Source organism: Cyanistes caeruleus, chromosome 1 (assembly GCF_971803275.1).
Source record: "Cyanistes caeruleus chromosome 1, bCyaCae1.hap1.1, whole genome shotgun sequence".
In the NCBI taxonomy this organism is placed as follows: domain Eukaryota; kingdom Metazoa; phylum Chordata; class Aves; order Passeriformes; family Paridae; genus Cyanistes; species Cyanistes caeruleus.
In genome coordinates, this window is record NC_141701.1 from 113813917 (window position 1) to 113840968 (window position 27052).

The 27052-nt window shown below is 36.9% G+C and overlaps 2 protein-coding genes across 4 annotated transcripts in view; both read left to right on the forward strand.

Annotated features, from left to right (window-relative positions):
- The first annotated feature begins 602 nt into the window (after window positions 1–602).
- On the forward strand, window positions 603–26838 carry NGLY1 (N-glycanase 1). Of its 3 annotated transcripts, none has more exons than XR_015276611.1 (13): window positions 603–851; window positions 1918–2032; window positions 4175–4417; window positions 7778–7937; window positions 11147–11369; window positions 12100–12221; window positions 12632–12777; window positions 12959–13069; window positions 18122–18286; window positions 19573–19761; window positions 22853–23030; window positions 23456–23792; window positions 26461–26838. XR_015276611.1 is itself a non-coding variant. In XM_023919250.2 (12 exons), exons 1-12 carry the CDS (start codon window positions 691–693, stop codon window positions 23629–23631), a joined length of 1989 nt encoding a protein of 662 aa, XP_023775018.2. In that variant the 5' UTR covers window positions 603–690; the 3' UTR covers window positions 23632–24874. The 3 variants fall into 3 exon arrangements, 1 of the variants encoding a protein (XP_023775018.2); XR_015276612.1 differs by having other exon boundaries at window positions 26535–26838; XM_023919250.2 differs by lacking the exon at window positions 26461–26838 and having other exon boundaries at window positions 23456–24874.
- TOP2B (DNA topoisomerase II beta) overlaps window positions 26544–27052 on the forward strand; it is a 73762-nt gene continuing 73253 nt past the window's right edge. Inside the window, exon 1 of the mRNA XM_086851195.1 lies at window positions 26544–26617. The gene's annotated coding sequence lies outside the window, so the exon portion shown is untranslated. The remainder of the gene's footprint in view (window positions 26618–27052) is intronic.

The window sequence follows — 27052 nt, forward strand, 5'->3', positions numbered from 1 at the left end:
TATGCTCTTTTATGTTTGATCATTGTATACTTTCGAGCCAAATCAACCAGAAAGGAGATTTAATCTAGCTCTAAGTTATGTCCAGGTGTTAGAAAGACAAATTGCTTGTTGACAGAATTGCTTTTTTAGGGCTCCACATGTTTCATGGGATCTCACCTCAAAGAGCTGAAGGTTTACAAAGCTGGGGAAGAAGGATGTACCACTGACAGTGGGCACAAGAATTTATTGGACACAAGGACATTTGGCAGAACTCTCAAGATAAGGAAGAAATTAACAGAGACAACTCGGCTGCTGTGCTGGGATCAGCTCTGGCTGAATAAAAGGTAATTCTGGCAGGGGGAGTTTGCAACCATTGACTCGAGAGAAAAAATGAGCACGTGAGCTAATCAGCGTAAGAAGTAAGGGTATCATTTCTGCACCCCTTTCTGCGCAGATCTATAAATAAATCGTGGACTGGCCCCTTGCACAGAGGGTGAAAGAAGCTGCTTTGGGACCCCGAGATCCCGGTGTGATCGGGAGGTCCCTCTGCCCCGGGCCTGCGGGTCAGGATTAAACCCGCTCGGGCCCTTTAAGGCCCCCCCCAGCAATGGCCGTCTGTGGGGATGGGGCGGTGACCTCAGCGCTCCTATCGCGCATGCGCCCAGCGGCGCTGCCAGGCTGGCGGCGACGACCTCGGTGCTCGCACAGCGCATGCGCGTGGCGCAGCGCCGGGGGCGGGCAGCGATGGCGGCAGCCCTGGGACTCTCGTCCTCGCTGGGTTCCCCCGCTGTGAGCGAGCTGTGCCAGAACAGGCGGGAGATCTTCCTGGAGGCCTCGCGGCTGCTCCTCACTTACGCTGATAACATCCTCCGGTGAGCGGGGTCGCCGCCCTCGGTCCGCGGGCGGTGCCGCAGGGTCCCGCCGGCCTCTCCCCGGCTCCGCGCGGCGCCTTCGGTTCTGTTGTGTAATAGCGGAGTTCAGAAGCGTCTCGTGTGTTTTTGTCGTGATTTTAAAATCAGTGTTGCTTACTTAGAGGTGTAGTGTTCTGGGTTTCTGTTTCTTTCGTTATTGCTGCTTAGGAGTTTGTGTATTAAACACAAAGTGATGTCTTATTCCTGATTCTCCTCTGTAGGTGGGTATTAAAACAAGTAGTATTGTACTGAAAAAAGCGGGTGCATAGCAAGTAATTTAACTTGTTTAAAACTTTATTTTAACTTCATTTTAACTTCCTTGTATTTTTTATTTTATTTTTCGCTTGCCCTTTGCTTCTGACTTCGCAGGGTAGTACCAAGAGTTAATTATAGCTGAATTTCTGCGAGGTGGCTCTGTAGGGTGCACATACACGCCGGTACATGTGATTGACCTTGATGTCTTCCAGCAGCTCGGGGAGTATGGGCTGCTCCTCCCTGTCTATATCTGGCTCTTAAACCGCTTGTAAAAGCTGCTGTGTGACCGAGAATGGCGAGTCCCAGGCTGGCTTCTTTTAAAGAAAAAGGCGAAAGAAGAAGGTTTTTAAAAGAGTTGACGGAGGAAAGGGTAGCTGAGAGGTGGCACAGAGACCACAGTCGTTTCACTCAGTACCAGGCAGTTTAGCACAGCCTCCACGGTGGGACTAGAGCCATCCAGCATTAACTTGACGGTTCAACTAGAATGCACCAGGTATAGGGGGATGTGAAGTTGTCTCTAAGTGTCTTAGCCCTGCTGGGTATGACTACAAAACACGAATTCATGAACATAAGTTGCAAGCTAAACTTTAGCACCAGCTGGTAACTCTCAAAGTAGAAAAAGGCATTTATAATGTCAAAGTTTTATGTAGGTTTCATCTAAGTGATGTAAATGAAATTAAACTTTAAAAAAAAAGAAAATCATAGTGAAGTTAGCCTGCTTTTAAGTGTTTACTTAATTTGCAAATATAATTATAACTTTCAATTTGTTCAGGAATCCTTATGAGGAAAAATACAGATTAATTCGGATTGGAAATCCAGCATTTTCCACAAGACTGTTGCCCGTCAGAGGAGCAGTGGAATGTTTATTTGAGATGGGGTTTCAAGAGGTGAGTATAATGTGGTAAAATTTAAAATCGGAATTTTTTTTCTGCTTCTCTAGTGGCAAGGCAGATTTTAGGGCAGTTGGTATATTCTTTGAATCCTTGCCTGTAAATATCTGTAGCTAACCAGCAAAGAATTTAGATGTGGCTGCTTCAGAAAAATGGTGGGCTAACCTAATGCATAACAAAATTATTTTTTTTTGCTGGTCAGGCACAGTGATGGTTTACTGAATGGCTGGATACATATCCATGCTAGCACAGAGGAAGTGGTGGGAAGCAGGGTGGACTGTTAGGTGAACTAACAGTGTTGCACTATAAATAGTAAAATATGTGTGTGTATATATATATATATAAAATTAAAAAAAATATAACACTATAATAGTATAATATTTATGTGTATTATATATATTATATATTCAATTAGATATTGTTTTTATTATATATTATATAATTATATAAATAATAAAAATGTAGCACTATAAATGAGTGTTGAAACTGCCATTTTTAAGAGAGGAAAAAAAAAATTAAAGCCCTGCTCTTCTTCATGTTCCTGCCATCAGTAGAGCCCTGTAGTGATTTAGATAAGGGAAGCTGATCTGATTAAAATTTAATCTTCCAAAACAAAACCAATTTTTCAGCCAATTCACAGTGCTGCTGCACAAGTCCTTGTGTTGTCATGACAGCAGTGAAGGGCAATAGACTGACTGTTCAAGTAGTAGTAGGAGGGTGAGTTCTTCAAAACCCATTTTTAAAAGTTACGAAATGTTGTCCTAAAATAGTGTTGAGTGAATCTTGATTCTGGTGCAGTCAGAAAAATGTATTTCAAAGATTGTTTCATATTCTCAAGGTCCCTGTCTTGGTTGAACTTAAACTGCCAAAGCTTGTTAAACTAGAAGTAGTTTTTGTAACTACTGGAAGCCTGGTCTGAAAACCCAGCTCTTGTTTAACGGTGCAAGGCTCTTGCTTTGCTTTAATTTGTCTGATGACACACTTCTGTATGGGTATGTACATCATGGTACTTAGGTCCAGCTGTCATGAGACCTCTCCCTTCTCTTTGGGTGAAGTTAATTACTGTAATTTTTTAATTGAAAGAAAAAGTATGCTGAAAGAAGTGGTGACTGCAGAGGGAGAAATGATCTGTGGATTTTTTCTCTTGCTGGTGCTCAGGAGACTTTTAATGGTGTATTTTAGCAAGGAGGTGGGCATTGTAGCTAGGGAAGCACTCAGGCAGGTCTCTGGGAGTGTGTTGGCTCAGTCTTACGGTTATTGTGTCAGCCAAAGCTGGAGCTCACAAGCTTCTCTTCAGCTGCATGGCTAATATATTGCTCTTTCTTTTGTTTCTGCTTGGTAATGGCTTGATACATTCCATTTAGTTTTGTGGTGATTTTAAGTGTTAACATGAAGTCTCCATCTAGAGTGATATGTGACCTCAAGTAACTGTGGGTAAACAAGTCAGCTTAATAAATAGAAGTGCTGCAGTGGTAGAAACTGAAACTGTTAAAGGATGAGTGCTTCAGGATATTCATGTTTTCAGTAACCTGTTTCTTTATGTTAAGTACACAGGTATTTGATTCTGTCATAATTACTGATCTCATGTTACACTACCGGTAATCATGTTGCCATCACAAATAAAATCTAGAAATCAGCCCAGGTACCAGTTTTAATAAGAGTAATATTGCTTATCTGAAAACTTAAAACTTCGATATAAAACATTACCAGTATGTAAGAGAATTTCCAGCAGATGCCATTCTAGGGACTTCTTCCTCCAACATTGAATGTCTTCCTGTGTTGCCTAGGATTTCACTGAGGTACTGTGGGAACTGAGCATTAGTTGTTCCTTTCTGTTGTTGCTGCTTTCTGTGTCACACCATAACTACATAGTCCACAAATGATGCTCTGCAAAATAAGTTACTAATGAAAGCATATTGTTATGAGCCCTCTTTCTCTAGACTGACTTTAGGTTTTTGATCTGGTAGGCTTCTGAAGCTATGAGAGGCTTCAACCTTCTATTGTAAGGGACCTAATCTAAAAACTTGAATACTGCCAAGCCTAAGGATGCTAGCTTCCAATAAACTGTTAACTATAGCTACAGATCATTGACCAGCTTAGACTTGCATTAACTGCTGTGTTCATTTGTCTGAATTTCAGGGAGAAACTCACCTGGTTTTCCCTAAGGAAGCTTCAATTGACCAACTACGTAAAATCAGAGACTTAATTGCTGGTGAGAGGAGTAGCAGACTGAATGAATCAAACCAAATCCACAGATCGGGATCCTCTGAAACTGTCACCAGCACTCAGACAGCTGTACAACGGCCTTCGAGACCTGTTGACTCTGTTCTTGCCCCTGCCCATCAGCAACCAGAAGCATCACTTGTGCAATCTCTTGAAATGGTAATTATAACCTGCAAACTTCATGGGCTCATTAATCTTGCATATAAAGAATGAAGAAGAGGTAACTATTAGGACAGGTTGCTCAGAGAAACTGAGTAGTCTCCTAGAGCAACTTGGTCTTTTCTGATAGCTAATCTTGCTTTAAGAAGGTTGGACTAGACTTATTAATGCCCCAATGGTTTCTGAAGGTTTTTGAATGTTTTCTTCATTTTACATGCAACTTCAGCATGAAATGTGCCAAAAATAGAATATTAGCAAGAGATTTTGTTGAAAATGTCCATAAATATTCTATTGATCCAGGGTGTCAAGAGAAAAAGCTGATACGTATTGAAAAGGAGCAGCAAGATGGGGAGCAAGGGTGAGAGTGGGAAGCTAAGACTAGGGTTATATTTGATATTTGAGAGCCAGCAGAAGAACAGGTGCAGAATTGTAGTGTTTATAGTTACTGGTGTCTTGGTTCATGCATTTTGATCTCTGTGTGTAGCCTGTGAGGAGGGCTTTCTTTTTTTCACATGCCTGTCATTAAAAACAAATTTAGCCAGACAAGGACAAATTTATAGTTATTCAGGCTGTTTCCCTTGTCCAAGAGGTTGAGGTGAAGTTCCTGATCAAGACAGAGCAGAGTCCTTTCATCTGGCCTGATGGGAGAAGATTCAGCACCTTGAACAACTTTGAAAAATTAAGTTATGCCTTTTGATAGAAACTTTAAAGGATCCTTTGGTTTAACTTTCTGAAGTGTTTTCTCCTAGAACTAGTGCCACTTCAGTCTCAAAGTTGGTGTAAGATGAATCCTTCCAAAAGCTCACTGCCCATGCATCCTTAATGTTTTAAATTATATTGTCAGTATATTGTTGGATATGAACTAATACATACTGTTTTTTCCCAGTGCCTACACAAGTCAGTGAATGAGAAGCAGCAAAGTTTGAAGTGATGGCTTTTGGGGATAGAGAGCACTGAATGACCCATCCTTACACCAGAGGTCCTTTGAGCAAGGTGCTGGTGTAGGTTGTCTTGAGACATTTAATCTAATTATGTTAGCCTGGCAGTAGTTGCCTTTAAAATATACTGACTGGATTTCTTTTACTTTGGGGATTTCTGGGTTGGTTTTTTTGGCTTGCTTCTAGATTTTTATTGTTCCAGCCACTTCTGCAATGGTGGTTGGAAGTAATTATGCAACCCGTCGAATGATTTGCTGCTGTTGTACTGCTTAGTACTGGAAGCTTTAAAAGTTGATCCTGCAATGACAACAATGTTGCACAATGTTGACACAATTAACTGCGGTTAATCCTTGCAATTTCTAGGTTTTTTGCCGTACATATGCAAGCCGTCAGGGTTGTGGATCCGTTTCTCTGAAACTATTAACTTTCCATGCTTCCATGCCTGGGTGGTGGGACCAAACATACTACTATTTAGAGACATCAATAATGCAATGTTTGTGCTCTGTTAGAGTGCTGTATTTAGTGGATCTCTACAGGGAACTCTACTGATAGGTCTCTGAGCCATTGAATTTGGTCTTTATAGTCTGAATTGATTGAGAGGAAGTCTGGCAGCGACTTTGCCATTTTGCTTGCACAGCAGTGGGGGGTTTATTTCCAGTGAGTATGCTGCAGAGTTATAGTTGTATTATTGTTGTATGCACTGCTGACAGATGTCAGAGAGATTTAGAGTTGTTTCTGTAGTGCAAGCATTTTTTTCTTGCCTGTGTGTTTCACCTGTCATTCATGGGAGGCCAGGGAAAAGCAGCTTATTTGAAACAGAGAAATATTCCTAAATGCACAGTTCCAGGGACCTAGCCCATCACTAATTTGCTTGATTGATTTCTTCTGCATATGTTGTCATAAAATATTCTTGAGACTTGGGAAAATGGGAGCTCTGGCTAGTTGTTAATCCTGTTGGATAGGTTCTGATCTGTTTCTGAATGGCATAGTGATTACAGGAGGAAAGATATATCCAAACTTAGAACTGCAGTGAGGTTTACCTCGCTTCTAAGATTAAATGCTTGCATAACACTTCATACAGTGGCTTTCATGAAACAGGTTCAGCACTAGTGTAACACTGGTGGTTTTGCCTCAGAAACCTGAATTGTCAAAGAATCAGGGAGACTTCCTGATGTGATGAGCAATATCCCTGCATACCCTTTCAAGAAGCTGACAGACCATGAAGGTCTTTAGGCCTTTGTCAGTCTCTAAGGTCCGTTACTTTGTTCTTTCAACTTTCATTAAAGTGAATCTGGACACATTGTAGTTTATGATGTTAAACCAGTTACCTACTGCTGATGAACTACAGGAAGAGTAAGACTGGCTCTGTTCTATTTTAGCAGTTATGAAAACTAAGGACTGATCGTGCAGTACTGTAACAGCATAAAAACAATCACTTGTAATTTAAGTGCTTCTCTAAAAGGAATTATCTTCTGAAGAGTTCTAACACCTGGGTGTATTATATTGCATTTGCTGCCAGCCTCTCAGGAAAGCATTGCATTTTTGATGAAATTAAGATGGTAGTTAACAAGGCTGGAGGCTGAAACATGGTGTAGCAATAGGGAAAAGGTAATTTATCAGTGCCACAGGCTTCCCCCAAAAGTATGCCAAACTCTTACTTTAAAAATCCCATTTCACTTTCTGTATTGTTCCCTTTTAAATGGGAACAAGTAGTTTGCTGAGATACCAACTTCATTACTATCAATTTCAGTGTCAATTAAAATAGTTTTAGTATCTATGTGTGTACATTATTTGGGTGCAACATGCCACGAGTGACTCATAGGATAATTGACTGAAAAAAAAACCTGGTTCTCATATCCAGTTGCTACTGAAACAGACTGGGTGGTTCAGTGTCTATAAAACCTCTATCAGAGCTGATCTGTAAAAGAAGGAAGTAGAAACAGACAAGCAACGTTCATGAATAAGAAATATTAAGCAGAATTCATCAATAATATAGTTCTATAAACCAGTATAGCAGTGTCCAGAAAATGAAAGTGATTACATGTCTTTTTTATGGATTTTGAGTAAAAGATGTCCAAAAGAAAGGTGTGGGGGATTAGGTGGGGAAGAGAAGTCAAAAACTTTCCCATTTGAGGTGTCTTTAAAAACAGTTTTCTCCCTTGGTACACTTTTCACTCAAGACACCATTCAGAATGCTCAGAGATGACAAGACTGGCTCTACAGTTTGGGTGGTAGTGGTCCTCAGTTTTTGTTGATTTCTTTGCAAATAAATATTTCACCTGTAAATAAATACATAATGTAAATATGAATTATGTAATGTAAATAGAATTATGACTTACTTAAACTAAAATAGAAGAGCTTGGTTATTGTGCCTGAAGGTGAAAGTTAATAAATCATCTTGTGACTGAAAATCCTTTTGCAGGCTGCAAACATCTTGAAAACACTTCAAACAAAATTTGAGAATCTTGTATTGATGTATGAGAATCCTTCTATTCAGCAGAAAGCACTAGCTGCAATTCCCCTCCAGGAATTGAAAAGCAAGGCTCAGAAAAAGCTAGCACAAGCTACAAGACTGGACAAAGGTAATGCTGCCAATTTGAATTGTATCTGAAAGCAGAAATGTTCTTTCAAATGTACCATACATTGTTGGTGTGTTTGGTTGGAGGTCTGCAGGTTCCAACTGCTGTTTCTAAATTGGAATTACCTGCTTCATAATTTGCTACTCTTTTATTTTTGTTTTGCTTTTGTCATCCATCTATTGCTGCTTTTATGTAGAAATTTCTGACTCCTAATTTCTGAATTAGTAGAAAAAGGTCCTGGGGAAACAAATGTTGCATTGCTTGAATCTTGAGTGAAATGGGTACAACAAGAGGAGGGGAGCTTCTTGTTCAAGTAGTCATTGTTATGAAATTCTCAGAGTGCAATTTTCCTGCACATACTACAGTTCTAAATTCAGAATAAATTGTTAAGTACAGCTTCTCTTTTTTCAAGTGGTAATGGTGAGATTTTGAATGAGATCTTTCCAAGATGCAGCCTGATAACAAACAAATGATCACTTCCCTTGCAAATGCTTAAATGAATAGGGTTATTCCCTCTTCTTCTTGGACCTAGATATGAAATGTTGGCATAAATACTTGCAGCATCAGTGTCTAAAATTTCTATTTTCTTCATAAATGTGAATTTGTTTGGAATGTATGAAGTTTTTTTCAGTTAAAATGACATATTTCTGTTTTCAGGTGATGGTTTTAGGGTTGCTTTAGTGGTATAGTGAAATATTACTTCTATAGGATAAATATTAAAAAAAATACCATTTCAAGATCATATTTAAACAAAAAAAATTCTTCTCACTGTGAATCTCTGATAGACTGTTTCAAGCAGTTCTGCTAACTTTATGGAAATGCTGTTGGTTTGCAAACCAAAAATAATCTCTTCAAAAAAATAATCTGGTTTTTTTACAAATTACTTTGTTTTGTCTCATATGGCCACACAGTAATGTGTAATTGTGCCTTTGGCATTAAGGAAATTTTTGACAATGGAGTTTCACAGTAATTTTTCTTCTTTTATAAAACTGTATTGGGAAGTGAGAAACCATGTGGACAAGTAAAAAGCATTCTCATTCAGCAGCATAGGACAATACAATGGGGAAAAGACACATAGTAGTAATAAATTATAGAAGGAGGAAAATAAAGAACAAGCCTGCCTCTTAGACTCCGTTCTAATAGTACTGTGCACATTGTTTAAAAAAGGGGAAGAAGGGGAGAGGATTGTGTTCTGGGTGTTTCTTCCCAAATCATCAAGCTGACTTAGTCAAAATGGCTTCCAGACCTTAATTTAGATTTGAATAAAGGGGAAGGGATGGAATTCCACTGTTTTGCATTGTGACAGCTTGAAAGCATTTTTCAAGAGCTTTATAGAAACATTTGTTTTGGAATGGACTCTATATGAGATGTTTGGGTAATTGGCTTTCAGCTTCTTTGGTTTCTGTCCTGCTGCATTAAGACTGCCACCTCTGGGAATAAATACTTAATGCTAGGGGACACTTGTTTTTAGGATAGGCCTTGCAACACATTATGAGCATTTTTGACTCATAAAGACTATACTAGGAGGATAACAGTTATTTGATGGGAGGTATAGCTTTGATTTTACTATTTCCCTTTGCCACATTTCATTAGAAAGATGGACTGAACAGTCAAAAACAGCTGTGTATCACAGCCAATTGTGTTTTTTGTTCCAATAAATCACATTTGTCATTTTTCCATGTGATGTTTTAATGAAGGTTTTATTTTGCAAATCAAGGAAAGAATGTTTATAGCTCATAGAAGTTATATTTTAACATTCGGGTTCTAGTTTGAATGTTGTTATCCAGGAAAAGAGAGTATGGCCTGTGCTTGAAATCTTCTCATTCAGCTTTTAGCAAAGAGTTTGAATATACAAGCGTATCAATTCTGTAAGTAGTAAGCCTTTCTCTGAGTGTTCCAGCACAAAGGTTTTCCACATATAAGAGTAAAAATGAAAATTTTACTGTAATTAGGAGTCAGATGTTCTTGCTTTTATTAACAGATGATCTCTTCCCGTGCACTTCATGATCTTGGCAATGAGTGTTTGATAGTGTTAGTGCTCCTACAGAGTCTTTTGTACCAAAAATGGCTACAGCCATTCAAAGCAAGATGTGAAATGAGCATAAAAACTCGTCTTAGGTTTTTTTGCACCATCCTGAAAAAGGAACTAGTGCATAAATGTTTAGTGCAACTGCTTTCAATTTCCTTTAAAACAGCATTTTTACAAATTTATTTTGTATGTTAATATTCATTAGTCAAACCTGTCTGCACTGTGACTAGAGTAAAGCTGTAGTGCACAAAAATAACCAGGCAGTAATACCTATGATTGCAGTGTGGCCTAGATGATAAAGTTATTAAGAAGAATTATTTGAATATTTATGTATCTGAGAAGGAAGAGTATCTCTCTGGGGATTACATTTGAAGATTCCAAGGAATTTAAAGGAATGGATCTCTCTTGAAAAACTGGATTTTTTAGATTTGTTTTTTAATTAAAATGGGGCTATTTTCAGGTGTCAGAACGGTGAGAGTATGTGAGTGGGTTCTAACACCTGTTGTATGTAGAAAAATGGGCCAGAAGAGTCTGGTGTGGTAAAATGATCTAGAGTAGAAAACAAAAGACATCCTGTGTCTACCTTACCTTGGGTAAGCTGAGAAAGGTGTTTATTTGCTGAAATTAGAACAAACTTAACGTGTTTGCATGATATATATGTATTTTCTACAATAATTAAGCTGTGTTTGTAGAAAGTCTGTTTACAGAAAGCCTGTACACCTGGTTGTTTAGACTGCTGCCAGTGTCTGGTTCTTTAGGATTTTGAAATCAAAGCAATTGTTATTCCTAGTTTAATAGCTAAGAATAGGAAAATATTTTGGAGCAGAAAAATAATTAACTCCCTGTTCCAAAGTCCTGGAAGAGTGTGAAGGGCATCAGGAACTTTACCAGGCTGAAATGTAAATCTGACTCGTTTTTCTGCACAATTTCTTATTTTCATTTTAACTGTAGTAATTAGGACTGCAGTTTTTTGCTCTTAAGTTTGTACTTAGTCTTGACAATTTAGATTTTCTTTTTTGTATGTGTTTAAATAATATATGAAGCTTTTTAATGCAGTTTTTATATTTAAAAGTACACAAAAATATATAAAGGCCCAGAGATGCTGATTTGCATGGGCACTATCAAGTTCAACTAAATTACTTTTACTTTTTCATTTGAACCATGTGTTGTATGAATTTTACAGGTGCACATGTGAATGAAGAGGACTTCTTATTGTTGGAGCTTCTGGATTGGTTTAAGACTTCCTTTTTTCATTGGGTAAATAGTCTTCCTTGCAGCAGGTGTGGTGGGCAGACAGAGCCTAGAAGTGACTATCTGTTGCCTACTGATGATGATCTAAGGTGGGATGCCAGTCGAGTAGAAAACCATTACTGCAACCAGTGTCAGCTCTGTAATAGATTCCCAAGGTGAGCATACAGAGACTTGCTGTCTTTTTTTCTTTCAAGAAACAGCTTTGCATTTGTGCATTTTGTGAACAGGTGAGAAGCTGTTAGTTCAGAGAGTAGAGAAGCTGTTTTAAGTAACATAATAGAATGTTTGATGAACCAGCAATTTCTCTACAAGATTAGAGATTTTTAAAAACAATCTGTGCTTTCTCCTATGCAGACTTGTTCTATTCATGCTTGTCTGGCTTGGTTGGGGTTTTTTTAATGTTAATTTGATGAACTACAGCTTCCAAATAAAATATGTTAGTATTGGCAACCATATGTAGGTAGTGTTTTGTTACTGCACAGATAACTTCACTTCTGTAGGAAATCACAGTGTAATGTACATCTTTTGCTTCATCTGTATCAAAAGAGCAAATACACAATTCATTTATACTTCTGTGATGTTTAGACATTTTGCAAACTATTTAAATGACAAGCATACAAAAGTCATATTTTAAGATGTATAAATCAATTTTGAACACTTAACCAGATTAATTTCATTGCTGCTATAAACATATGATGGAATCATGTGAGTTGAGGCAGCATTCTGATCAGATGCATTTTCTGCAGCACAGAAATTATTTCCATTATCTTCTGTGGACTGCTTGGTACTGAAGTCTGTTCAGATCACCAGAACACCATGTGAAGATTTCTGAAAGGTGAAATGTATTTTTAGTTGTTCATCTTTTGTGTTGCTTTTCTCCTGTAGATATAACAACCCTGAAAAACTTCTGGAAACCAGACGTGGACGCTGTGGCGAGTGGGCCAACTGTTTTACACTGTGCTGCAGAGCTGTAGGGTTTGAAGCAAGATATGTCTGGGACTGTACAGGTATTCTGGAGTCTTGTAACATTAATACAAACCTGTTCAAAAGAAGTTTATGTATTTTATGTCTCTCAGATCATATTATCCATCAGGCAGCGTGTGCAGTTACGCAGTCAGCTAATAAAGACAATATACATTCAATTTCCTGTCTTGCCTGATGAGATGAAATACAGTTCTGCAAGTAAGGTCAGATGACTGACTTCAGAATGATACACTCTTTAGCTGAATGTAAGGGACTGTGATCCTAAGAAAAAGGAAGCTTTGGTAATGTTTCTAAATGTAGATGAACAGAAAACACGTTCTTTCACCCGTTCCTTCATTTAATAAATCTGAAAAAGTTACAATATTCTGCAAGATTAGATAGAGGCTCTATCTTCATAAGTCATAAGTGTTCATTCTTGGCCTTTGTTACACAGATCATGTGTGGACTGAAGTATATTCTTCATCTCAGAAAAGATGGCTTCACTGTGATCCTTGTGAAAATGTGTGTGATAAACCTCTTCTTTATGAAACTGGCTGGGGAAAGAAGCTCTCCTACATAATTGCATTCTCCAAAGATGAGGTAGGAGTAGTGATGCTAATAATAAACAAACTTGCCCTGAAGCAAGTGTGCAATGTATTCCACCTTGGTGTGATTTTCAGAATTATTGTAGAAAAACATACTTTCTTTAACTAGCCTCTTTAAATGAAGCAAGATATGTGGAAATTTTTGGTTGCTTTATTTTCTTTCACTTGTGCTTGAGGTTGTTGATGTCACCTGGAGATACAGCTGTAAACATGAAGAAGTACTCTCCAGAAGGACAGCACTCAGCGAAGCTACACTGCGAGAGACAATTAATGCACTAAATAGAACGGTATGTGACTTTTCTTCAGGGGGTTTCTGAGAGTGAAACACAAGTATCTGCACAATGTAAAGTCCTCAAACAAAGGAATGCATTTGGTAACCTCATAGGAATTTCCATGCACTGTAGATATAAAAAATGCTGTTAATTACCCATTTTACCCTGAACACATAAGAATCAGTGTGTGATGAACTTACTGGAAATAAGATAAATGATGGTATGTAAGATGATTGTCATATTGTCTCTTATATACACAGATGTGTGCATATATATTATTTTTCTTAGGAACTTCGGAGCAAATTTGTACTTGCTAGGAGTAAACTGCAACTGCTTAGTAACTTGTATGACTTAGTAACTGTGTGGACTCCTTCAGGGTGACTGAATGTTTTCCTCATCAGTGCTGCTATAATTTGAAAACAGTGGCATTTACAATTGTAAGAAATGTAGGTTCAATTTGATTTTAGTGAGTTTTTACAAGGACTAGGAAGTGAGAGGAATGATTCATGGACTGTTTTGAAGCCTTTCAAAAGGTGTTGATACCGTCAGCAGAGTTTTGACTCAGAACCACGTATATTTACATTGTTCATGCTTAACATCCCAAAAGTACATGGAGCCATTTGCACCTGTATGTCATGTTTGCAGAAACTGTCTGCTAAGGTTTTTCCACTTCTACCTGGGACACCATGAATTTGGTTCAATATTCTGTAATACCATAAAACCTTGAACCACCTTGAGGTTTCAGTTTTGTCCTTCCTTCCTTACAGGGCTAATTCCCATGCATGGAAACTTTAGTTCCAGTGGTAGTATACAGCTGATGACTTAATAAACAGATTATGCCTTTCTTGAGGCCTGCTGGCTTGAGAGTTCTGGCCATACATTAAGATTGTGAAGAATTGAGCTGGAGTAATATTTTGAGACCAGGGCTTGAAATCATTTTAACAGTAATGAAAAATTAGAGTCACCTAGCAGAGTGGAGCACTAAGAAGAGTAAACAGAACAGCAAGGCAAAAGGAGGTGTAGGATCAAGTTGAGGAATGCATGCTCTTTGTGCAGAGTTGCAGGAGCAGTGGTGTCCCCTCCAAGCCATGAACCCCGGCTGGTTACAAAACTAATCTGAGGGGTCCTTTCTTCTGATCTTTTGGCAAAAGAAACCAGTCATCATATTCTTCACCTCCACAGCTGTCTGTACAGAAAGAACTTTGGCAATGGGGCACTAGTAAGTTGGAAAATTTCCCTGACAATATTGATGGAATCAGAAAGCTATGACATTGTTGTCAATTCAGTGATGTCACTGTAGGATCATGCTCTGTTTCACTTAAAAAGTTTAGGAAACATCTGTAAAATGTGTCATTGCCATCTCTAACAGATGGTGCTTCATGTTGGTCTGTTTCTTACTCCTTTCCACCTCCTTTACAGGTCTGTGCAGCTCTCAAGCTGACATGAGCACTTTTCAGATGAAGAATAGAATAGAATATCTGATCATAGAAGAACAGAATTCTGGTCATACTTTATATGAAAATTTAAAAATAATAGAGGGAAGAAAGTTATACCTGTGTTTCCAGTACCTTCTTGGTGTTTTTCCTATCTCTCTTTCCCTACATGTGAAAAATCCCAACCCTTTCATCTCTATGCTGTTGCTTTCCCTGCTGCTTTCCAGTGTTATTAAAGCTGTCTTGTAATTTTATAAGAACATCTTTTGTCAGTCTTTTTAATTGTATCCTACTCTGAGGAGCAAGTTACTCTCTCTACAAAGTGAATGATACACTCCTCCTGCTACATACACTTTCTTTTTGTCCAGTAGCTATTCAGAATATTTGATTAATTTAATTTATTAAGTTAAGAAATTTAATCCCTGTAAGTATCTGCTCCTGCTTCTTTTTTCTTTTGTCACTTATAATAAGAATTAGATTTCAGGGTCTTAGAGGCAGTTTGCCATCCAATTGCTGAAAGGACTGGGTATCTTTCCTACATTTGTCCAAGTTAAAAAGCCTGTCCTAGAGTTCATACTAAGGTGACAATACAGTGGGGAAAGAGGGGACTTCAAAAAGTTGGTGTCCAGGATTCTCCATGTTGTATTCTGCAGTCACAAAGGGCAAAGGTAACTCTTCCCTGGAACTTTAAAGAAGCATTAGAGCAAGTTTCCATTACTCCATTCAGTCACAAGCCTCCCGCCAGAATGGTTTCCTTCATTGCAGCCTATTCAGACAATAACTGTTGTAGAGGCCTCCTCTAAATTGCCCTTTTCCCATCATCTCCTAGAGACTGTCTCCACAGTCGGAGGATCTAGTCTTTGTACTGCTTGGTGCAGAGGTCTAGTGCTGTGTCTTTTAGACTCAGTTTTTCTAAGTTACAACTAAGGAGAAGCACAGTGTGCAGTACACATTATCACCTGAGTTAATGAAAATGGAGTCTGAGGGATCATTTTTGTCTTTCCTGCATAAAGAGCAAGGGCTGTGGCTGTTACTTCTCTGGATGTCTGTCTGTTCCATTGCCAAGCAGAGGCCACACAACAGTTCAGAAGTTTTTGAGTGGTTTGCATAGCAGACAAGATTAAATTAATCTCTTCTGTACTTATTTTACTTCTCAAAAATAATTTATGTGTTTTATCTGGGCCAGGTGTTCCTAAATATGTGTATAGCCTTTGGATTTCCCACTATCGGATGATATTCTGTAGTACTATAGCACACACTGACACAAATCTTCTTCAGCTACTGCAATATTCCAGGCTATTGTCTGTTATCCTGATAGAAAGCGGGGGAGGACCCTGAACTTTCACTGCTTTCATTAGAATTTGGATGGTGGAACAGAGAAGCAAATTATTTTTTTGTTTGCTCTCAGCTCCAATTTTTTGGTGGTGATTATGAATGTTTATAGTTATAGCCAGGTCAACTCTTGATAAGAAAACTAGTAATTTAGGTTGTATTACAAGCTTTTCATGCTCATTAATGTGAGATGAACCAGTGTTCTTTGTCAAAGGTTTAAAATTCCATTCATGCCCTCAAATTATCTGTTGCTCATCCAGCAGTGAGCCTACTTGAACTACTGGTTTTATATAAATATATATAGTTACATATAACTATGGGTTATTGGTCTCCTGAAAGAAGAGAGTCCTTAAGGAAGCATCAACAGCACAACTCGTACATGACACAGAACTGATTTTAAAGGTGCAGTTCACCATCCTTCTTAGTACCTTTGTCTGCCAAAGAAAGGTGTGGCCTGACCAAGTATGTAGAGGGTAATACCTTGAAACAAACAAACAAAAAGACAACAACAACAACAAACCCAAAAAACCTAAAAACCAAATAACACAACAAAAAAAAAAAAACAAACAAAAAAAACCCAAAAAAACCCAGTAACACAAAAGCAAGAAGTTTGAGCCATGGCAGCTGGAGTTTTTGCAATCCATTTCTGATGACAATGTCATTGGTAGGAAATGTAGTTTACAGGTTTCCCAGCACAGGCTGTGTTGATGTTTGCTGAGTCTGAGTGTTTGGCATGTTGGACCTGCTGCATTTCTGTGCAAGAGTCTGCTGGGTGGCAAGAGATGACAAGAATCAGCATACTTGTGTTGTGCTCTTTATACTTGAGGGACTTACTGTTTTCTTGTATTGTGCATGATGAGGTGTGTTTTCTGAAGCCTTTTCATGTTGAAGCACTGCTCTATTACAGGTTTTTCAGCTGTTGTTACAAAAACTACACAGCATGCAGTTCTCAGCATGACATCAGTGATTTCAGTGGTGATGACCACTGACACTGGGTTTCCACTACATCAAAGTGCTTAAAGGAAATTGTGAACTGGTGTTGTTAATTTAGGATAAACCATATCAAACTTCCTCTGAGCTGGAGCAAGATCAATACAGCTGCATAGGGATATCCTAAGTGTCAGGGCAACTGTTAGACTCAGGAAAGCCTGATGTTTCATGGGAAACTGCTGCAACCAGTGCTTGTCATCCATCAACACAAGTAGAGGTGTGTTTCCCCCCTTGCTGTGTTAGAACTGGTATTTGGCATCTGGAATGTGTTCAGCTGGAGCTGTTTCTCATCATTTCTCTGTATCTACTTTCCTGTATACAGTTCCACATTGATGACGGGAACAAAAACAGTCTTCAGATGTTTCTTTTGTGATCTCTATTAGCAAAACTAGCTGGGATCAGAGCTTTGAGATAATTTTGAGATAATTGAAATGCTTACCAGCCTCAAGTGTCAGGTCCCAGTGGGCTGAGTGTGCATGCCTTGGGTGATCACCAAAGCAGAAAAAGAGATGTGTGTAATCATTTACATACTCAATGTTGAACTTAATTTTTTCAGTCCCATGTGGGTTTATTCACAGTTAAAAAACTGAAAAGCTTCACATTCCAGATTTGTATATTTGACATGAAAATCATGTAGACAAAATACTAGCATATCAATGAAATTTTAAAAGTTGTTTATCAAAAAACTTCTCATAGTTTTATTCATGTAGTCAAAGAAGACATGTAATTCTTTTTATTTTTCACTATTTTTTCTGGAACTAAGTTTTTCTTTGTTTTCTGACATCTGAAAAATGGAGATGTCAAGGTTTGTTTATGACAGAATCAGTGAAATAACTCTTTGAAAGACTTTTATTTGGGCTTAATCACAAAACCAAAACTGTTGCCAACAAAGTCACTCCACCTTTGAGAATTAAAATTTGACTACATGTGAGTCTTGCCTTCTCTTTCCTCCAGATAATATTGAGAACAGCTATGGTACAGCATACATATGAATAGCTATAAAAACTGTTATGGAAGTGTTTTATTGTCCAAGTAAATATTGAAAACAAAGAACAAACATTATTTTAAAAGAATTCCACATAGTGTCTGCAAGTTCTTAGGGAAAGCACTGCTGTCACATAACTGTACACTTATGACTGCTTTATATTTCTGTCTGTGGTATAAGTTTAATGCTTCTAACAATTGGTCTAGACTTGAAATGTTTATCTGTTTTTTCAATTATGTTTTTCCCGGTTAGTGTCACTCTAGAGCAGAATTACAAATACCATTTTTTCAGAATGTTTTCTTTTTTCCTAAATGTCTTTTTTTTCAGAGACAAAAGTCTTTGTCAGAAAATAGAAAAAGAGAGCTCCTGGAAAGGACTATTGTGGAGCTTGTTGAGTTTATTTCTCCTAAAACACCTAAACCTGGCGAATACGGTGGAAGGACATCAGGCTCAATGGCTTGGCGAGTAGCCAGAGGTGAAATTGGTCCAGAGGTATTTAACTTTTGCACTGATGACCATCTTAGAGGTAGCTAACTAAGGCTTCATTATTATGACCTGTAAAAAAGAACAAAACATGGTAGGTAGCCAGATTCAGCTCAGACAAGTGAATCTTGCAAAAACATTAGGTGAAAGTTTGATGTGAGTTCAGTAGAGGTCCACAAGTAATTTTTGAGAATTGATGGTGGAGAACTGATTCTAATAATGTTTGGGACTTCTTGATATAAAGTATGTTTTGTTCTTAAAGGTTAAAAATACATTTTTTATTTAAATTAGTCTGACAGAAGTAGGAAGTATGTTAGTTGAAAAAAATTGGGAAAACTGTAAAAAATTTTTGTATTTGTATTATTAGTTACTTCCAGGTTTTAACCAATAGTAGGTTTTGACCAACTATTTTTGTTAATCAATTTACAAGATTGAGAGCAATTAGAATTGTGTAAATTAAGCAATCAAATAATAAGCTTGATTGATTTTCACATCAATATTTTTTTACTGTTTCCAAAAGCAAGGCTTAATTATTATTTATTTTATGCTAAGATACAGTTTCCCAGTACCATAATAATATTTAATTTGAACCATAATAATATTTTGCTTTGAGGATGCAAAGGTGTGACATCAATTTTGTAGCAATCCAGTCATGTGGAATGTCTGATTGTCCTAAATAGAAATAGTTAAGTGAAATTACTGAGTTTCTTAGGATTGTCTAATTTTCAGAAATTAATAGTTTATTGCAATTCTCTGTTGTTTGGAAAACTTAATTTCTGAAACTCGTAAGTACAATGACTTTAAAAATAATAATACTGTGATGCTACAAAGTTTGTACTTTAAGTTTTTTGAAGCTGGTTTGTAAACAGGTATACACAAGCACCTGTACATAGTGGTCACAGGTTTGCTATTCAGAAAAACCATTTACTTATTGTACAAGCAATGTATTCATTAACATATAAATTTTCTGTTCTGGAACTGTAATTTCTTACTTAAATTACATTATTTCATGTTAGTTTGTTAAAAAATTACTTCTAAAAGAACTTACATGAAAGTTTAAAAAGTAAAATTACTCCTCCCCTCTGGAAAAGTTACAGGTGTACTGTAGGAAACTGTTTTAAAACATTTCTTCTGCAGAAACGGTTTTGTGACCTCTCTTAAAAAGGACATTTTTTTTTTTCACTTGGCAGCAAAACTGAATTGCAAAACCATGACATACTATTTAAAAGTAACATAATCTTGGGGGAATTTAGGCATTGGGGAATGAAGGTGTGTCTGTTTTTTGACTTTTTCAGAAAAGAAAAGAAGTAGTTTTTATTCCCTCTGAAAAGGAGAAGACATCTAAACTGTTCCATCTTGTCTACAATGTAATAGATGATAGTTATACACGGATTTCCAATAACAGTGAAAAAATAAGTGGCTGGGAAGCAGGTGTTTGGAAGGCAGAATCTGTTTGGAGAAAGGTTGAAACAGATTGGAAAATGGTAAGAATAGGAATTATTAAAAGCCTATGATGTACAGTAAAATTGTGGTAACTCCAGTAAAACAGAAAATCCTTGCCAATGTTTGTATTCAAAACCTCTCTTGGTGCTCATAGAATTTAGCTGATGTTATAAATGCTGTTGTTAAGATTCAGTAAGATGGCCAGATGGTGCAAGAAATTAGAAATAAATATAACTTGTCTTTCAGTAAGGATGATTTAATTCTCTGCAGGTAGGTAAAATCCTTGCCAGAACACCAAATTTTAAAAAGTGGCTTCCTTCTTAGACTTTTGGGAAAATGCTGTTTTATTGAAAAGCAGTATTTCTCTTGAAACAAAAAAGGTACTTGTTTTTAAGAGTAATTTTATAGTGTGTATCTCTTTGATATACAGCCAAACGAAGAAATTGTCATCCTAAATAACACAATTCCATCTGCAAGAAGACAAAAACCTGTCAGTTATCCAGAATATTGTATACCCTGCCCAAAATCTTTCCCAAATGTCAGGACTGAGCAGCACAAGAGTCATAGGCTCTAAATGTAAGAAGAGAATTGTTACCTGTCAAGTGGGAAGGGGTTGTGTACTAGCAAACAGCTTTTCCCACAACAGCAACCAACTGTGGAGCAGAATGTTCTTGTCAGGGACTAGAGCATGTTACTGCTTTTTTCCTTTGCCATTTTACTAGTCTGAAGGGTCTCTCACCAAATATTCTTCTAGCTTCCCACTGATGAAAATGGAGCTAAGTATGTATCTGCCTTTTGAGATTTTCTCTCCTGGGTCTGTACATAACTGATTTGCAAAATGTAATGGGGGAATAACTTGAAGAGGCTATGCTGCACTAAAGAGAAAGAATAAAGAGAGAAACAGGAGAATAGTATGAAAGATGGCACAATGGAGTAAACCTAATAGTAAAAGAGAAGTAGCAAAAAGCTCAGAATAAGGGACAGGTGTTCTGTTCTTCCCCAGGATCTGCTAAAAATCTGATAGCATGTTATGATTTCAATTCTGCAATGATCAGTTATCCTCACTTTTGCAAGAAACATGCTGTCCCTGCACTGAAACTAAACTACAATTTTTCTCAGCTCTAGTAATCAAATAAGACAGGGTGAGACTGATCTATAAGACCAGGCAAAAAGACTTTACCCTTGTATTCAGTAACACATCCAAAGGATGAGATGATGGCACTGAGAAATTAGGAGCTCCAGCTCTAGGTCTCTCTCAGGCTTGTGGGTAATGTATGTTAGTTCTGTAGGAATTGCATCCTGCAGAAAGTGTGTAAGAATCTAAGAATTTAAAAATACTTTTCATTGGGTATTGTTTGTGTAGTGGGAGATTGTTACAGGTTTGCCTATTCTTTTTGTACAAGATGCAGCTTTGGACTTTGATTCAGCAGCTGTCCAAGAGCTTAAAAGCCAAAGGAACCTTTACAGAAGCACTTAGTAAACATTTATTATGTGATGAATGGCAAGACATTTAAATCTAAAAGCCACAGAAAATGTATCTGTAAGCATTAGACCAGGAGTACCAGAAAAGAACCATTTGGTTTTGTGGTACACAATGCAAACAGGTACAAACTACAAATTGAGTCAGATTACCCAGAGATAACCTGGTATCCAGGACTCAAGCAGGCAGACTACAGTAAATAAATAGTGTAAGAACCTGTAGATCTGAAATCCATGGATTTGTCAAAGGCTTGTTTCCAGAAGAATTGCTGCAGTGGAAGAGAATTTGAGTTGGTTGGTTAGTTAGGTTTTTTCCTCTGAATTCAGACATCTTTCAAATAATACTAGAAACAAAACAACCAAATTTGAAAGTTAGAGGAAAGTCAAGAATAAACAAAAGGAATCTTTAAGTTATTTTTTTCTGATTAAATGCTTGGATATTATAATGAAAGATGAAACAGAGTAATGTCTGAGGCTTTTCTAGTGTTCAAAATTATATTTTTAGTGCCTTTCAACCAAGTAGTATTTAATGGGGTGTTTTGGCTTCCTTATTCAAGTACAGCAGTTCAGCAGGATCTGATCAAGGGAAAGCTCTTGCTAGAACCACATTAAAAAAATGTGTGGAGGCCAGCACCTTAGTGAACATTAAGATTACATTCACATGAAAACAGCTTAAATCATTAAATTTTCATAGGTGGTCTTCAGTGTAAGTCCTCACACCTTTGGGGTTTTTGAGCTTTCTTCAACATAAAAATAGTAACACTAAAATTTTGTTTACTAGTCTGTCAATGGCATTTCTATATTAGGGTGTGATCTTTTAGAAAACAAGCTACTGTGTTTTATCATTTTATTCTGGGTTGTGTTTTCAAGATTAAAAAATGAAGAACTGACTAAGTCCACTCAGTATGATATTAATCAGAAGCTTGGACATGACTGAATTTTTATTAATTTAGGATTCCAAAAGGATCATGGTAGTTTGGACTCTTTAATCAGTAGTGTCTGTTATTTAGGTTTATTGATAATAGATGTTGGACTTGTCAGTCACTTGTGACCAAATTCTTGAGAGGGTTCACTGTAATTGTAATGAATGTTAATATGTGAGCGTGACTGTTCAGCCAGGTGAAGTTCAGAACAGCACTGGGACTAAATTAAATTTTGCAAAGTTGTAGCAGTTCAAATAATGTTAATGTGGGATTTACGAATGGCTGGCATGAATGATTTGCTTTCGCTGAGACACATCAAGTCCTAGGAGAAGCAGTGTGCAGGCACAGCTGAAGAATCTACTGATTGCACAGTTCTTTTCATCAACAGTACTGAACAACTGAAGTGTTCTGTTCATTTAAAAATATATCAAATTCTCCTTCTTTAAAAATAATAAACTTAAGTGTTTTTGTGGCTTGAAATTTGCTATGGATGTCGAAATAGCAAGGGGCTATGAACATGTACAGTTACCTAACTGTGGAATATACTTGAGGATGAAGAAAGAGGTTTTTTTGTATAAAATTGTACTTTGTACATTTTTAAAGGTTCAGGGGCTTGACAAAGAATGAAAGTGTGTTATCTTGGGATTTTTATGTCGTTGTTACGAGGATTAATTTGACGTGTTTTGGTCATCTCAGTTTTTGACATGCTGGTTGTCTTCTTTCTGTATAGGTTTATTTAGCTCGAAAAGAAGGGTCATCCTCTGCTTCCGTCAGCTGGAAGTTTGAGTGCAAGTCAGTCGGTCTAAAAATAGATAACATTTCAGTTAGGACAAGCAGTCAAACATTTCAGAGCGGAAGAATACAGTGGAGACTTTGCTCTCCTACAGCAGAAGTTGCTCTGATAGGAGGTAAGTCTGGAATTTAAATAATGAATTATATCATGTAGCAGAGGTGTAACTGGAAATAGTTTATATGGAGAGAGTGTGCAAATATTAAAAACAAAATATGAATATTCTTTCCTTTTCCAACAGTGTTTCTTAGCAAGGCCAAGAAAATACTGTGCATTTAATTCAAGCTGGTACAAAACTCAGTTTTATTAATATACACTACCTTAACAGAGCAGGGCAACAGGAGTGGGGAGTTAATACAAGATACCTGTGTTTTACTAGGAAGGATAGATACATCTGTGTCTGGTGGCAAATGAGTAAGAGTAGTCGCAGCTGAGATCCTTAAACATCCATTACAGCTTAGCTTTTTTAATGTGCATTCTATTATTATATACTGTCAGGGGCTGTGGCTTACTGAATTATTTATTTATCTTTTCCTCCCATAGATAAAAATCTTTGCTCCTATTCAGATTTTTCTGGAGCAACGGAAGTTATGTTGGAAGCAGTTTTAAATGGAGGGGATGGTGAAGCTGCATGGCAACACACACAGCTGTTTAGAGAGAGCTTAACAGGATGTGGGGAAAATTGCTTGGAGATGATTATAAAACTCAGTGACCTCTGAGAATCTGAGCTGCAGAAATGTACTTTGGAATCCTTGAAGACATTATACCATGGATACAACGTGAAGATTTGGTTGGCAATTCCTCTTCATCCTGCTGGCAGCTTATTTCCTGTTTCACTGCTTCCATTAAACCAACTTGAAACTGCACGTGTACTGAATAGGTAAACATCACAGTGAGAACCTCTTTGCTATAAAAACACCAAAATTAAGGGATTGAACCATAAAGTACCCTTAAACTTTACAATGAAAAGGAAACAACATTTTTAGGAAGCAATACATGATTATAGAAGCACAAAGCAATTGTAATTGATTTTAATTTGGAGTTTTGGGATTGGCTTGCTGTTTTTTTTGGGTTTTTATAATCTATTTGGTAAAACAGTTTTAATTCTGTTTTCCAATTACAACAGATGCTTGTGATGATTTTAAAATATTTTAAGCAATGTTAGAGGATTTAGACATTTTTTTAAAAAATTTGATTTTGTGTAGTATCCAGAAGTGCTGAAATTAAGTTAATTTCAAGATTGCTTCAAAATTTCCTTGTTAGATGTCTAAGTATTAAACCCATGTTTAATACCTAGAACTATTCAGAAGCATGATGGTTGCTGGAAAAAATAACCTCATTTTGAAAGAACTGTTCATTATATACCTAAAATTGTCATGGCCTGTGATATGAAATTGAGGCTTAAAACTGATTAAAAAAATGGTATTTTTTTCTATGAAAAAATAGGTTATTCAATATAAATACTTTTTAATGATATTAATTCAGATTTGCTTAATAAATCTTTTAAAAGGTAGGCATGTAGGTTGAAATCCTTTTAAGCTATTGTCTTGACTTGCTTCAAATACTATTCCCAGATTTGATGTAAAAGCATATACATTTTTTTTCTGTTCAATTAATGCAGTGTTTAAATTTATTTTCAGTCAATATAATAAAAAATACTATCCAGGAGATGTCAGATGTTGCTATGAATAAAGCATGGAGTGAATGTTCAGATTAGATAGTCTTTTTCAGAATGTGAGGAAGGCCATGCGTGGATTATACAAGAGATTTTCTATTACAGAACTAAAATGCAAAGTTCAAACTATGGTTTTATTTTTAAATAAGTGAGAATTAAGGATGATGTTCTCAAGATCAGTATTTTTAAAGATTTTCTTCCTTTTTCTGACCTTTCCAACCTCTGTATTGAAGTGTTTGTCAGAAATAATTTATGTTGAAATAAATGTTTGCTGACCTTTCAACAAATCTAAGCAAATATAAAACTATTCAGATTTTATTAGAAAACTGCATATGCACAGTGAACACAGGCATCTTAAAAAATAGTAGATTATGGCAGCTCAGAAGTGACAGAACAATGTGTGATGGATTATATACCCTTTACTTCAGAATGTAAATGGAGAGTTTATGAGGGGAATTAGAGTCGGGGAATCCCCGTAATACAGAATAGCACAGTGACAGGGTACTGTGTTGTACACACTGGAAGGGTGTTTACCAGTGCTTGACTAATGCAAAGTGAATATGCCAGTCTCCATTTTAAACTAATTCTGTGTTTAGTTTCAGTTAAACCCTTTTTCTGAGATTTGACTAGTAGCCAAACAGAAAACTATTTTAGCCTAATATGGATACTACATTGGAATAAAAAAGGAAAAGGAGGAAAACTCAGGTACCACCAATCAACAAAAATGTTTCCACTTAATATTTTGATAGCTGAAAAAGTTCTGCTTTAAGGCAGAAATAGTTTTTGCAGTGGAATTGCAAAAATTCTTAGCCTTGAGGAATTGCAGAATTCTTTAGCTGCATCTGATAATTTGAAATCAGAAGGAAAAATAAATTTAAAAGTAATAAAGTAATTTTCTCATAATTTTGATTAGAATCTCTGGGGAAAACGTAATAGCTGCAGATAACTAAAAACAGTAAAGTAATTTAAGTCAATTTTTAAAAAGTTGCAGTGAATTAAAAATATGGAAAAATGCCTTGCCAGTCTAATTAATGAAGAAGTACTTCTGCATTTATAAGATCACATGCAATGAATAGATTTTAGGAAAGAATTAATAAATAAAACACTCAGGCTGAATAGAGCTAATATGAAAAATCTCAATGGAACTCCTTCAGTTGTCTTTTGGAGTATCCTATAAACAGTGGACACATGAATCTCTTCATGCATAAGCTGTTTTAAAGACACTAATTTCTTCTGTTGTTCTCCATTTCAGCCCAACTCTTAATATATTTTAATTTTAATTTTTTTTTTAACCAGAGGTAATTCCTCATCCACAGTTGTTTAATGTTAACTTAGAATATCCTGAATTTGCAGTATTACATGGTGGAAAGATCTGTGCTGCAATCTGCTCTAAAACTATGGTTATTAAGTTATCTGGCAGTGGTACAGTACTGGGTGAGTGGTAGATGTTGATCAAAGCACGTGTAGGTAGAAGTCAGTGCTTACTCAACTTTTTATAGAGTACTTGGATAGTAGATAACTTTTTATAAGTTTGAGGAGGTAGAGATTAAATGGGGAAATGAAAACTACTGTTGCCTAGAAATGTATGGCTTAATACAGGTAAAATCTGCAATGTTTTCTAGGGTCCAGCTTAGGTATATTTTAAAGAACAACTGGCTGTCGACCATGCCATTCGTGGGTGTGTTCCAAGGTTGCCACTGAGATCTAACAGTGAAATCTTTTCCATTAAAGTTTACATTAATACTATCCTACCCAATTAATGCTTGCAAACTAATTTTGGGGTGCTTGGTTTCCATCAGAACTATGTGGGAGCCAGCCTGTGCACAGAATTCCTCCTTTCAAACAAATGTTTGTTGTACTGTTGTCTGTCTAGAGTTGATCATCCAGCTGTTTATTTCTTCATATCCTGTTTTGATACTTCATGCTTAGTAATTTCCTACACCACAGGAAGTTTCTGGGAAGATGTGTCCTTAAAATATGTGAAGGAAGCCCCTTCTAGGCAGTGTAGAAAGAAGAGGCACAAAGCACAGGTATGCAGGAATCAAACTAACTTTGGTATAAACTATGTAACTTAAAATGAGAAGCAAGTAGTGAAAATTGTCTTGTCTGATCCTGTATGAAAATCTGTCTCAACTTCTGTTATCCTTGGAAGATTTTTCACATATAGTGGGTTGGATTTAAGATATAATCCTTATTATGTGCAACATCAGGAAATGTAGAACACTAAAAATAAAGTGTGTTTGTCTCCATAGTGCGGTGGAATGAAAACAGATGGCAGGCAGCACATATGGCTGCCAGAAGCTGGGAACACCCATTTGCAGAGTTCTTGCAGCTCTAAACAAAACAAGCCAAAACAAAGGAACTCCAAGAGGGGTAGAGATTGTTCCAGGCAGATATCAGGATATCTGTCCTCCACACCCACACTCCTCATTTGTTTACCTTTGGTTGCTCAAGCTAGAAATGGA

Excerpts from the sequence above, each read along its gene's own strand:
- NGLY1 (XM_023919250.2), top strand. The coding sequence starts at position 691 with ATGCGCGTGGCGCAGCGCCGGGGGCGGGCAGCGATGGCGGCAGCCCTG. Across the intron at positions 2,033-4,174 it reads TTGAGATGGGGTTTCAAGAG|GGAGAAACTCACCTGGTTTT; the intron begins GTGAGTATAATG and ends TCTGAATTTCAG. Across the intron at positions 13,070-18,121 it reads TTAATGCACTAAATAGAACG|AGACAAAAGTCTTTGTCAGA; the intron begins GTATGTGACTTT and ends CTTTTTTTTCAG.